This window comes from Phocoena sinus, chromosome 7 (genome assembly GCF_008692025.1).
Source record: "Phocoena sinus isolate mPhoSin1 chromosome 7, mPhoSin1.pri, whole genome shotgun sequence".
Classification (NCBI taxonomy): domain Eukaryota; kingdom Metazoa; phylum Chordata; class Mammalia; order Artiodactyla; family Phocoenidae; genus Phocoena; species Phocoena sinus.
This window is the reverse complement of record NC_045769.1, coordinates 68,253,720-68,267,406: the sequence shown is the minus strand read 5'-3', so window position 1 is coordinate 68,267,406 and position 13,687 is coordinate 68,253,720. Positions and strand designations below refer to the sequence as shown.

At 38.9% G+C, this 13,687-nt stretch overlaps 1 protein-coding gene across 1 annotated transcript in view; it reads right to left on the bottom strand.

Annotated features, from left to right (window-relative positions):
- Positions 1-3,464, bottom strand: part of GRB14 (growth factor receptor bound protein 14) — a 127,979-nt gene extending 124,515 nt beyond the window's left edge. Inside the window, exons 1-2 of the mRNA XM_032638537.1 lie at positions 3,274-3,464; positions 1,886-2,018 (exon numbers count right to left, since the gene is read on the bottom strand). Of these exons, the coding sequence (XP_032494428.1) occupies positions 1,886-2,018; positions 3,274-3,464 (324 nt within the window). The remainder of the gene's footprint in view (positions 1-1,885; positions 2,019-3,273) is intronic.
- Between the last annotated feature and the right edge of the window lie 10,223 nt (positions 3,465-13,687).

Here is a 13,687-nt window from a genome sequence, read left to right as displayed (position 1 = left end):
ACTACCCATACTTAGGCCACAACCTTTACTTGACCCTAACACTCACACCCACTCTCTTTCTCATGTTTCTCCCTCTATTAACTCAAGCATAAAACATTCTCTCCCTATTCAAAACAAACGCTGCCCCTTGGACACATCTGGTAGATGAGGCATTCTCCCAGTGCTCATTCACAAAATTAAAGTCGGAGTAGACCCCGTCCTCTCTCCTTCCTCTGTTCAACTCCTAAGTCTTAACCCAACCCCGAATCAAAGTCACACCTTGATAAATACCCTTCGAATGGCATTTTTGCCCAGCTCAGTGCCTCAGTGCCTAGGATGGTGCAAGGAACATAGCAGGCCCTCCATAAATAGGGAAACAATGTATTAAATTCCCCAAATGCCTATTACGCCATCATCAGATATTTCCTTTTCCCATTCTGGATCATAGGGACAGTCCAGAATCGATCTTTTCCACCACCATAACGCACAGACAATCTATCATCTACATTCCCATCTTATATCTTAACCCCAAAGCCAAGCTCTTAAAAGGCCCAGACATTTCAGCAGGGCTGTTTTTTCCTTGGGCTCTGTCTTTACAGCTCTTGAAAGAGTCTCCTCCCTGATCATCTCCCCATCCAAAGTCTCAGTCCCACATACTGAAGGACTTGCCTCCCCCATCAAAGACTCTAATTCAGAACATACCTCTGCTCTGGGAATATTTACTCCCACTTTCTCCAATCCTTATCCAAAAAGCACATGTACCAATTAAACTGCAAACCCCTCCCTCCCCCCCAAAAAACAAGTATATAAGCCTTATTATACCAGACATCCATCAAAATACAACATCCCATGGAATGCTTCTCTACTGTCTCTATTATTACTGTATGTTATCAAGAATTCATCTATTTCCTGGGGCATTTCCTTCATTCCTAAAACTATAAACACACATTATTAAACCCATCACAGGTAGTAAAAGTGCTGAAAAAACAAAAGAGAACAACAGATGGGGGAAAATAATTGACTGTCTTCTCCTCTCTGTTCATTATCTCTCTCCTTGTTGCAAGCATCTGACTATTTAAATTTATTGTTTCTACCCTTGCAAGAACAAGGTACATTTTACATAGTGAAGCTTCTCTTTGTTTTGTTGGTTCAAAATTGGGAGAAAGCATATTCAAAAGAGATGGGATTATCCTAGGATACACTAATTTTTTTTTCAAAAACTGTATAATTGTTTTGGATCTCCCCATAGTTGCTTGGTCCTTGATGTTTAATTTGCTCAAGTCAGTCCCAAAATAGAAATTTGAGAAGAAAGAAAATCATAAAAATTAAGTTCATAAGCTAATCATCACTTATAAGTCATCTGCCTTCTGCAGCCAGTAGCCTCCAAACTGAGGAATTCGCTGAAATGAAAGAAAACCTGCGGAGTCCAAAACTCCTATTACCTTTCACCACAGTTCACCATTATCACTTTCCTTTAGTAAATAACATTGGCTTGGGTTGAAAAGATGAAAGATTAAAGAAGGTATTAAAAGAACCAGTCAATCCCCTTCTCACCCCAACACCACTGCCAGCCCTTCCAATTTCTGACTTAAAATCGTTCAGCTGTTATCATATATAATTCTCCCACCTACAATGTGAATAATAATAGCTCCCAGGCTCTGTACTTTACATATATTCTTTCATTTAATGCATCCCAAAAGCCTGACATGTAAGTTTTAAAGTTCCCATTATACAGATGTGAAAACTGAGACCCTGAAGGAAACTAATGGCTACGAACTGTATCAGTCAATAGAGTTATTTAAAATAGGCCATGCTAATACTTTGTTAATAGTATAAGAGTATCTTAAAGACTAAATGGATGTAGAACTCCTAAGATTTTTGAATTAGAACACTTTTAAATGCATACCTGTTTTTTCCTTGAATTTGCTTTGGGAAACAGGCCTGCTGACAACACAGATGTAAATGGAGAGCAGCATAGCTCAGGAAAAGGGTTTGGAATAGATGGCATTTCCAGAACATCAAGATCTTTCTTTTTTCTCCTACACCAAGAGAACATAGAATGTAATTTACATAAAACAGAATGTAAAATATAATTGCTGTCAGGATTAAAAAGTTAAGGCCAGCATGCACCACTCTGTGACAACACTAATATTATATAAAGTATATGGCAAAGGTCTGTGGTGTACTTTCTATGGGTCAAAATAAGTTAGTTAATTGATATAAATCAATCTTCTTTTGTATTCCTTTTTTGGGGGCCTTTAAAAAAAAATCACCAGGCCTGGAAACCCCATTTCCAGCACTTCTGATAATTTTCCTGAAGCTGAAATACAGACTGCAGAATTATTGATGCAAAAATCATCCTGAGGAGCTAGACATTGTTTTGCATCCACTAAATTGACAAAGTCTACAAACATTTACTGAATTCATCCCTATGCTATTTTACTAATCACTTTTGGAAGTTATGGTTTATTAATTATAGCGGTGGTTCATTGCACTTCAAATTTCATTCACAATGTTGCCCACACACAGTCTGTTGATTTTTCAAGTGCTTATAGATACTAAACTGCAAGGCAGTGTTTTTGAGAAGGTTAAGTGAATAGAACTTGCTAGTGTTAATGTACTCGAGTCCACTGCGGAGTAATTTTAACTTCAGTGAAGTTGAAGCACTTTGAAAATCTGAAGAAGAAAAAAAAAAAGCACCACTTAAATGTATGAATATAAAGGACTACAGATTTTTGTATTGTTGCATCCTTTTTCTTTTCTGAAGTATGTGCGAAATTGTGAACTCTACAGGCACTTAGTGCTGAATGCTATGGAGACTGGGAAACCTTTTAAAGCCTCTATTCTTTCCTGCTGAACAGCAAGACTGCTCAAATGTCAATCCGTGCTTTGCCTCTCCAGGGTCGCTGTAAGACTCTATGTGGGAGGTGAACTCATTTATTCTATGATTTTTTAAATATATGAAAGAAAAGGATTTTTTTTTTAATGCAGGACCACGAAGCAAGAAGGAAGGGGGCTGGCCAGCCTGGGGCTCGGCCTCCTAGTTCACACCGACGGGCAGAGGCGAGAGAGATCCGAAGCTCTCAATGAAACGGTGATGCTATTTATAAGGCGCCGAGAGATCGCAATGTCCTGCTGATCCGGTAGGAGCCAGCTCAAAGGCAATTGTCTTCAGAGAGTTTCACAAACTTGGCCCCGCTCTGGGCACATGGCTTGCCCCCTAGGACCGCCTCCTCACCCCTTCGCCGGCTGCCAACCCAGGACACTCCCCCGCGCCCTCCGAGGGCTGCCTACCTGTCTGCAGCACAGCCGCGGGTCCCGTCCGGAGGGGGCAGGAGCGCCCGCGCGTGCAGCCAGGGTGCCGGCACCAGGTCGCGGGCGTCGCCCCTCCCCTGGGCAGCGCCGCACACCTGGGCGGCCAGCGGCGAGTCCCGGGCAGCCGCCCGACCCGCGGCGCTCTGCCCATCTTGCAGGGAAGTGGTCATTGTCGCCGGCCGGGAAGCTCGGGCGTCATGGGAGACCCGGCGCGTGGGGAGAAGGAGGTCGGGCGGCGGGAGGCGAGGTGCCGGCTCGGCAGCCCGAGCACGCTGCAGGTGCGGTGGCCTCGCCGCCTGCGCTCCGGGCCGGGGCGGCTCAGACGCTCGGCCGGGCGGTAGGCGAGGCGGCGGGGGAGGGGAGGGGGCGGAGGAGGAGGGTGGGGAGAGGGGAGGAGCGGCCGGTGGGTGGGGGCCGCGGGCGGCGGGGCGAGGCGCAGTGGGGGCGGGGAGGGCGCCGGGCGGACCCCACTCGGGGTCTGGGGCGCTGGGGGGCGCTGGCTCGGAGCCCGCGCCACCCGCGCGGGGCCCTGGCTACCGGCGCCCGAGGTCCGGGCCGCCGCCTCCCCAGGTGGGCGCCCGAGCTTGAGGCTGAGCCCGAGGTCGGGGCGGGCCCGCGCCGCGGGAGGTGGGACCCGTGTGAGCCGGCGCTCGCGCAGGGCTGGCCTGGCCGACCGCGGGCGGGGCAGGGGTCTGGGCAGCCCTGACCCCCAGACTCTTTCATTCTTCCTGCTCTGCTGTGTGAGATCACCTAAGCTGTCGCCGGGCCGCCATGACAGGCCCCACCGTGCCTGGAGGCCAGGGGACCAGGGGGCCAGGTTTGTCCCAGTCTTTACCCCACGTGTCTCTTCTTCCTTCCACTCCGCAGCTAAACACACGGGTGTGGGGAAGGGGTGGACGGGGACCAGGGAGTACAGTCAGTGTAGAAAACTACTGAGATGTTTGAGGATTCTTAGTAAGGTATGAGTAAACCTGACGTTATCTTGGGAATTAGAAAAATTATTAATTTTCTTCTGATAAGAGTAGCTCTCATTTGCTGAGTCCCCACTCTGCCTAGTACTGCTCCACCTCACAACAGCCTTGTAAGTTAGATGTTTACCCCATTTTACAGTCAAGGAAATTGGGGCTCAGTGTCATGGAGTACCTGGTACAACATAGGGCTAGTAATAGTGCAGTCAGGCTTCCAACCCAGAAGATTCCATCCTCACCATCCAGACTGTTTGAAGTGGTAATTACATTAGGCTCACCCTCTGAGATAAGGCAACCCTACTCTGAATTCTTGGGTAGTAATTCTGTTTCTGCTCTTCTGGAAGTGCCCCCATACCACTGCACTATTTGGGATTTTCACATGTTTCACACACTCTTTGTTCTTTGACCAAATTAGGTTAACATTCTGTCCCTGGCATCTGTTACACCAGGTTTTCTTAATCTTCACAACCTCTGCCCAGGGAAAGGCAAACACTGCCTCCTGAAGAAACTGGCAAAATCCCCTCCTCCATATCTGTGTGTTCACACACACACACACACACACACACACACACACACACCCCTTGGCACCAACCACTGCTGACACCCAGGGTTTGCTCACCCCCAGCCTGTGAGAAACCTGGAGTACTCCACTGAGGCAGGAAATCTTTGAGTCAAAGAGCTTACAGAATCCAAGTTCTTCATTTTTCTGACGTCAAAATTAAGACCCAGTAAAGAGCAGTACTGGCCTGGGTCACACATTGGGTGTGGTCTGCAGGACACTTTATACAATGCAATGGCTAAGCCCAGTAGTTCCCCTGAGGGATAAAATCAGTACTACTAATCATTATAGCTAACATATTGATGCTGTGTGCCAGGCAAAGCCCTCATTCCCATCCCATTCCCTGAAGTATGGTCTGGATTCCGTATGTGGGTTTTAAGAGAGTTTACTGTAAAAGCATACAGATATGTTGAGGTCATTCCAGCAAAATAAAAAAGAGTCATGTATTTGCAGATAACTTGAGCTAAAGACATAAAGAAGTATACTTTCATCATCATGATCATCATCAATCATTCCTATTTTCATCCAAAAGTCCTGCAGGCAACCATTGCTCCTTTCTAAAAATCAAATAGTTTGAGCATTCTAACAGGAAAGTGAATCAATGGCTGGTGTTTATCCCCTCTGTCTTCTCAACAACTCTTTCTCCTTCTGTCTCTCTCTCACACACACACACACACACACACAGAGAGAGAGAGAGAGAGAGAGAGCAGACAGTCTTTTTTGCCAGAGAAAAGGGTAGGTGGAAACTGTATCTTTGGAATCACTGGAAATACTATTGCCCAGTAGTATTCCACTTCCCAGCATAAATTTTTAACCTCGAGAAAGAGTATTCATTGGTTAGAATGAAATCTCATTTGTGTCTCCCCTCTCTGGGCATTTTCACATTTAGTGGAAATCCAGGGAGTATCCACTTGCAGGCTTTATGCTCCTTCTCTAACTTCCATGGGTAAAAATTGTTGTACCTGTGGTAACTGGGGACAAAAAGAAAAAGAACAAATCTCTGAAGAATGAGAACCTAAATAATTTTGTCTTGTAGATTGACGTTAATATTGAGTTTACTCCCAGACACCTTGAAGATCTATACCAAGAATGATAGAATTCCCTCATTCACATTTTTGAAGCAAGCCAACAAAAAAACTAGCTTTTGTATCCAGGAGGTTTACAAAAAAATGATTCTAAATAAAGAATTATGCAATATAAAAGGTGCAGAATACTACTTGACCTAGTACAGCCTAAGAGCATACAGAGGCCTTTTTCTGTCAAAAGGAAGTTAAAAAGAGATTTTCCTTCCCATAACGAAGATATCTGAAACAATAAGGCAGATATCTTGGCACCAAAGAGCGAGTCCTCCCCTAGTGGCCCTTGTCCCTTTTGATTTGAGCCTGTAAAATGGCAAAGGAAGCAGTTTGATACAAAAATATCATCATAAAAAGATAAATTTGGCTATATTATATTAAGAACTTCTGTTTATCAAAAGATACCATTAAGAGGTCTAAGATGTAAGACATAGAATGGGAGAATAGATTTACAAGACATAACATAAGGTAGGGCCTTCCTACCCCTAAGAAAAATATGTCCTCCTTGCTTTATTCTCTCCCTTTCTCATCAAATCAAATGGCTTAACCCTTTATACTGGGAAAGATAACACATGTACAGAAAAGAAGTTCACAAACAAAATTGTGTGATGAATTATCACAAGGCAAACACCGATGTCAGATCATGAAATGCATTATCGTCAGTCCTCCAAAAGTCCCGCCCTCCAATCCAGATTTTCAGAGTAATCAACTCATAGTTTAACCCATCCGTACTCACAATAGAGTAGGTTGTCTGGTTTGGAACTTTAAATGGATTCATGCAGTATGATCCTTTCGTGCTTGACTTGTTTCCCTTTACACGTTATTTACCATATTTTTCCATGTTTTTACAAGTATCTGTAGTTTTTCTAACTCTTCTATTGTATGTAAATACCACAATTCATGTATCCATTCTACTACTGATAAACATCTGAGCTACTTCCAGATTTGGACTGTTATTAGTATTGTTGCAGTGAACATTTTGCACCCTTCTCTTGGTGCACATATGCGTGCATTTCTGCATGGCATGTATGCAGGAGTTGGCATTGTGAGGTCATGGTGTGTCTATGCTCATCTCCTGTAGATTCTGCCCGTTTCTCAGATTAATTGTACCAATTTTCACGACCACCAGCAATGCATACCTTTCCCCAGTTCTTCGCATCCTTGACAATTGGAATATTATTAGAATTTTTACAAGAGATATTCTGGTGCACGTACAGAGATACCTCATGGTGGAATTTGACTTTTCTTGATGACTCATGAGGTTGAGCACTTTTTCATGTGATTATTTGCCATTTGGACATTCTCTTTTGCTAAGTACCAATTCTCCTGCCCATTTTATGAAGAGTTGTCTGTCTTTTTTCTTATTTGTTTTATATTCAAGTTACCAGCTATTTTTTGGTTATGTCTTGTAAATCTATTCTCCCATTCTATGTCTTACATCTTAGACCTCTTAGTGGTATCTTTTGATAAACAGAAGTTCTTAATATAATATAGCCAAATTTATCTTTTTATGATGATATTTTTGTATACTGCTTAGAAATTTTCCCTATATATTGCAGAAATTTATTGTTTTGCTTTTCACATTTAAATCTGTGGTCCACCTGATTTTTTTTTCTAATGGTATGAAAGTGTGAAAGTATAGAGGTGGTTTTATTTTTGTTCCCATAAATAGGTAATTGTCACAGGCTCATTCATTGAAAGGATTATTCTTTCCTCACAACTTTACAGTGCCTCTTTTGTCTAATTCAATTTTTCATCTATCCATGGGTCTTTTCTGGGCTCTTTCTTCTATTCCATTGGTTTATTTATCAATATTTATGCCAATATCACATTGCCTTGATTACTATGATATATAAAAGGTCTTAATATTCAGTAAAACAAGACTTTTCAGTTTATTCTTCTTCAGTCTATTAATTTTAGAATTAGATTCACAAGTTCTGCAAAGACCTGCAGGGATTTTGACTGGATTATATTAAATCTATAAATCAATCTGGGGAGAAGTAATATTTTTAAAAAGGCACAATCCATGAAATTGCTATGTCTTTTCACTTGATTATATCTTTAATTTGTTGCAATGATGCTTCATGGTTTTTTTCATAGATACCTTACACATATATTGTTAAACATGTTCTTAGATATCTGATATTTTTACACTATTTTGGACACCTTTTTAAAATTTGATTTTCTATCATTTGTTGTTGATGAGAAAAACAACTGATTTCTGTGTATTGATCTTTTTTTTACCACATAATTACTTTCACACATTAATTCTAGAAATTTTACTGAAAACATTCTTAGGTTTTCAATGTACATGACCATATTATCTGTGAATTATGACAGTTTTAATCATCATCCTAATTTTTATATCTTTTATGTCTTTTTTTTAGTTTTACTACACTGCTTAGGAATTTGAGAACAATGTTGAATATGAATGTTGTTAGCACAGATTCCAGTCTTATTCCCCATCTCAAATGGATAGATACTAAATATAATATTGTCATACCCTTATCATAAGGAAGGAGGGTTCCCTCATATTCCTTGTTTGCTAAGAATTTTTATCATGAGTGGATATTGAATATTATTAAACAGCATTTCTGCAGCTACTGAGTTGATTATATGGTTTTCCTCCTTCATTCTATTGAAGTAATGAGTTATGTTGGTTTTTTTAATGGTAAACTAAACTTGCATTCATAGAATAAACCCTACTCATTCTTTCTTACATTTTTTATGTTTGCTGATAATTGTTTATAATTTTTGCATCTATGTTCATGGATGAGATTGGCCTGTAATTTTTCTTTCTCATAATATTCTTATGAGGTTGGTATAAGATTATGATGGCCTTATTATAGATGAGGAGTGTCCCTCTTTTTATCTTTCCTTAAAGAATGTATATATAACATTGGTGTTCTTTGTTGCTTAATAGTTAATACAGTTTACTTATAAAGTAATTTGGCACCGTGGTTTTCTTTGTGGGAAAGTTTTTAATAAATGACTTAATATTTTTAATGGTTATAGGACTACTCTTATTTCTTCTAGTGTCGATTTGACAAGTAGCATTTTATAGGAATTCATCTCTTTCATCTAAATTTTCAAATGTTTTAGCAGAAAATTATTCATATTTTCTTCTTAACTTTTTAATACCTAAAGAATTTATTGTGTTGGCCTGTTGCTTATTCCTAACATTGGATATTTGTGCCTTCTCTTTTTTTTCTTGATTATATTCACCATGAATTTTAAAGCTTTTCAGGAATGACCTTATTGTCTGTTTGTGTTTGGTCTTGTTTATTTCTATTCTTATCTTTTCTATTTCCCTCCTCGCACTTTCTTTGGGTTTATTTGCTATTTTTTTTCTTTCCCTAAATTTTTCATGTGGATGCTTATAGCTCATTGATATTTAGCTTTTCATATTTTCTAATATTCACATTTCAAGACATGTATTTCCTCTCAGGTATGACCATAGCTGTATCTCTCAAGCTTTAATGAGCTGTATTTTGATTATTATTCAGTTCAATGTGTTTTCCATTATGATAGAGTTTTTCTAGCTGTCTTTTTGTTTTGTTCTTTTTTTTTTTTTTTGGCGGTACGCAGGCCTCTCACTGTTGTGGTCTCTCCCGTTGCGGAGCACAGGCTCCGGATGCACAGGCACAGCGGCCATGGCTCACGGGCCCAGCTGCTCCGCGGCATGTGGGATCCTCCCGGACCGGGGCACGAACCCGCGTCCCCTGCATCGGCAGGTGGACTCTCAACCACTGCGCCACCAGGGAAGCCCTCTTTTTTTAATATATAGTTTAATTTCCTTGTTGTCACAGAATATATATGATTTCAGTGCTTTGAAATTTGTTGAAACTTGCTTTTTGGCCCAGCATATGATCAACATTTATAATAGTATGTGTGTGCTTGAAATGAAGGTATTTTCTGTGGTTGTTGGATTTATTGTTTTACATATATATATAAAACATGTCAATTAGGTCAAATGTGTCAACCATGTTGTTTAAATTCTCTGTATTCATAATGATTTTTTATTTGTTTATTCTACCATATTCTGAGAGATGTTATATTAAAATCCCCCAGTATGATTGTGGATTTTTTTTTTTTACTGTATACGTTCTATTTTGCTTTATAGGTGTTAAAGCTATATTTTTAGAAGTTAATTTTAGTATATTATTTTACAAATTTAGAATTAGTAGGTCTTCTTGGTAAATTGAAGCAGTGAGCATTTTGAGGTGTTCACTTTTATCTCTAGTAACTTTTCTGCCTTCACGTTTTTGTCTGATATTAATACAGTTTGGCTGATGTTTTATGGTACATCTTTTGTCCATACTTTGTGTCAACATTTTTTTTATCTCCATTTTTAGAAGTGTCTTTTGTAAATGACATATGATTAAGTCTCTTTGGTCATTTGGTTTTTATCCAAGTAGATGATCATTGCTTTCAATTGAAGAACATTTTGGGTTAAATCTCTATCCCAAGAAGTGCTATCTCCTTATCTAACCATTTCTGTCTTCCTTTTCCCCTTCTTTCTTATCTTCTCTTGGATTATTTTGTATTACTTCGTGTTTTCCCCTCTGCTTATTCATTTGTCCCATCTGACTCATTCATTTTCCATCCTTTTCCACCTTGCCCTGGGTCCCAGGAAGGTCAACTTTATGGATGACATCAAAGAGCTTCCTTGCTTTCTGATTTCTGGTTGGCTTTGTTCAATGGAAGACACCAGTAAGAGATTGAAAAGTGGGAAGAATATGAAGTTGAGATATTTATTCTCTTTTTCCCCTGTCAGGTGGCATGGTTCCTCTCCTGCAATGCAATCTACTACATGTGTAAGTATTACCTGACCTCTTTATGTAACCCTATGGGAATTTCAGGCTCAGAGAACTGCACAAATGCTGATACTCTGGCTACTGCTATTACTGTGAATGACAAACTCTCCTTTGTCTCTGACCCAGGAGTTTTGTGTCTTTTGCCAGCATCCTTGAAACTACAGCAGGATAATTTGTCAGCTTGCAAGCTGAGCAAAATCTCAGACAATTCTTGACTCAGTGGAGTTCTGCACTATCTCCTTTTGTTATATTTTATTTTTTGTTTAGACTTGGTCACGTCTTTATAAAGAGCTCCTTTATTAAGCTCTCTTGAAATTGCCCAGCTTGAATGTGCCATCTGTTTCCTTCATTATTAACTTGGGACTAATGCACATTTTTACTATTCTTTTCATGATTATATCAGTGATCACAGCATATATTCTTGACTTATCAAATTATATTTACTTAATTTTACCATCTTTCCAGATAACACAAGGGTATTAGAGCACTTTTGTATGAAATGTCCAGAATAAGCAAATCTATAGAGACAGAAAGTAGATTATTGTTTACCTAGAGCTGCATGGGTTGGGGTAAAATGGTGAGTGATTGCTAATGGATTTGAGTTTCTTTTGGGGGCAATGAAAATGTTCTAAAATTAATTGTAATGTTGGTTGTACAAATCTGTGCATATATTGATAGCTATTGGATTGTGCATTTTAAGTGGTTAATTATATGTTATGTGAACTATATCTCAACATAGTTGGATGCTCCCTGGTGAGAGCTTCATTCATCTAGCATAAGCTTTCAAGGTTCATACATGTTGTAGCACGTGTAAGTACTTCCTTCCTTTTTTACTGAGGAAAAATGGTCTATCATATGTGTATACATTTTGTTTATCCTTCATCATTTGATGGGTATTTGGATTTTTTCCACTTTTTGGCTATTGTGTATAGTGCCACAACGAACATTTGCATACAAGGTTTTGTGCAGACATATGTTTTCACTTCTATTTGGAATTGCAGAGCTATATGGTAGCTCTATGTTTAACCATTTAAGGAACTTCCAGAATATCTTCCAAGGTGTCTGCATCACTTTGTTTTCCAACCAGCAATATAAAAGGGTTCCGATTTCTCCACATTTTGACTAACACTTATTGTCTCTCTTTTGAATATAGCCATTCCAATAGGTGCCAAGTGGTTCCTCGTTATGGTTTTGATTTGCATTTCCCAAATGGCTAACAATGTGAACATCTTTTATGTGCTTATTGGCCATTTGTATATCTTCTTTGGAGATACGTCTATTCATTTATTTAGGTCTTCTCTAGCTTCTTTCAACAACGTTTTCTAGTTTTCGGATTATAAATGTTGTACTACTTTTTAAAAATTTATTACTAAGTACTTTATCTTTTTATGCTAATGTAAATGGAATTGTTTTCTTAATTTCATTTTTTGGATTATTCATTTCTACTTTATATAAATAAAATTGATTTTTGTATCTTGATCCTGTATCCTGCAACCTTGCCAAACTCACTTATTAGTTCTAATAGGTTTTTGGGTGTTTTTGTGGGTGTGTGTGTGTGATTTCTTAGGATTTTTCACATATAAGATCAAGTCATTTGCAAATAGAGACTATTTTAGTTCTTCGTTTCCAGTCTGGATACCTTCTATTTTGTTTTTCTTTTTTTATTCTTTTTTTTTTCTTTTTGTCTAACTGCCCTGACTAGAACCTCCGGTTCAATGTTGAATAGAAGTAGTGAGAACAGATATCCTTGTCTTGATTCTTATCATAGGGGGGAAAATTCAATCTTTCAGCATTAAGTATGGTGTTAGCTGTGTGTTTTCGTAGACTTGACTTTTATCACATTGAAAAAGTTAACTTCTATTCTTAGTTTTGAGTGTTTTTACTATGAAGACATATAGGATTTTGTTAAATGTTCTTTTCTGCTCAGCTTCATATTTAAAGGATAGAATTCTACCTATAGAATTCTTGGTTGGCACTACTTTCTTTCAACACTTTGAATATATTCTTCCATTGCTCTGGCTTACTTATTTATATTGAGAAATCAACTCAGTCTAATTGTCATTTATTTTGAAAGTAATTTGAGTCCTATTTACCTCCCCTTACTCTAAGGTTTCCTTTTACTTTGATTTTCAGCAATTGTTTTGTGTTGTACCTAGGTGAGGATTTCTTTTTACTTATTATTCTTGCAGTCTGTAAGTGCTCTTGAACCTGTGACGTAACATTTTTTGTCAATTTGGAAATGTTTTTAGCCATTATCTCTTCAAATAGTGCTCTTTCCCCTTTCTTTCTTTTCTCCCTTTCTGGGATTCTAATTACATATATCTTAGACCTTATCACTGTGCCTTCCTTGTCTTTTACGGTTTCTCATGTGTTACCAAATTTTTTTTCATACTTTATCCTAGACATTTTTTTCCTGACATATCTTTCTTTAGCTGTGTCCAAGATATTAATAGATCCATTCATTCATACATAAATTCATGTAAAATTATCCTATTTTTAGTATCTAAATACCTGTTAAAACTCGCAGTCTTGTTTCTTATCTCCTTGAAAGTATTAAGTGTTATTTAGAAGATGTGTCTGATAATGCCAATCTTTGAACCCCCCATGTGTCTATTATCTGCTATTCTTGTTATATTTGATTCATGTCTTATTGTCTCTTTAAACTCCTGGTTATTTATTTATTTTTGTTTACCTGACATTGATTTGCAAAATAACTTTTAGAAATAATTGGAGGCCTAGGACAATGCTAGCTTCCTTTCGAAAAGATTGTAATTGCTTCCGCCTGCTTCCAGGAAGCACTAGCACTCTGGAATTATCTCATCGGCTGATGATTCAAAACTGAGCTCTAGGTCCTCTAAAGACTTCCTACTTCTGATTCACCATTACTGCTAGAGTTCATCCTTTTGGTGACCCGTCCCAAATCAAGGGGTGTTAACCAGTATTCTTTTCTCTACCTTAATAGTGCTCTATTGT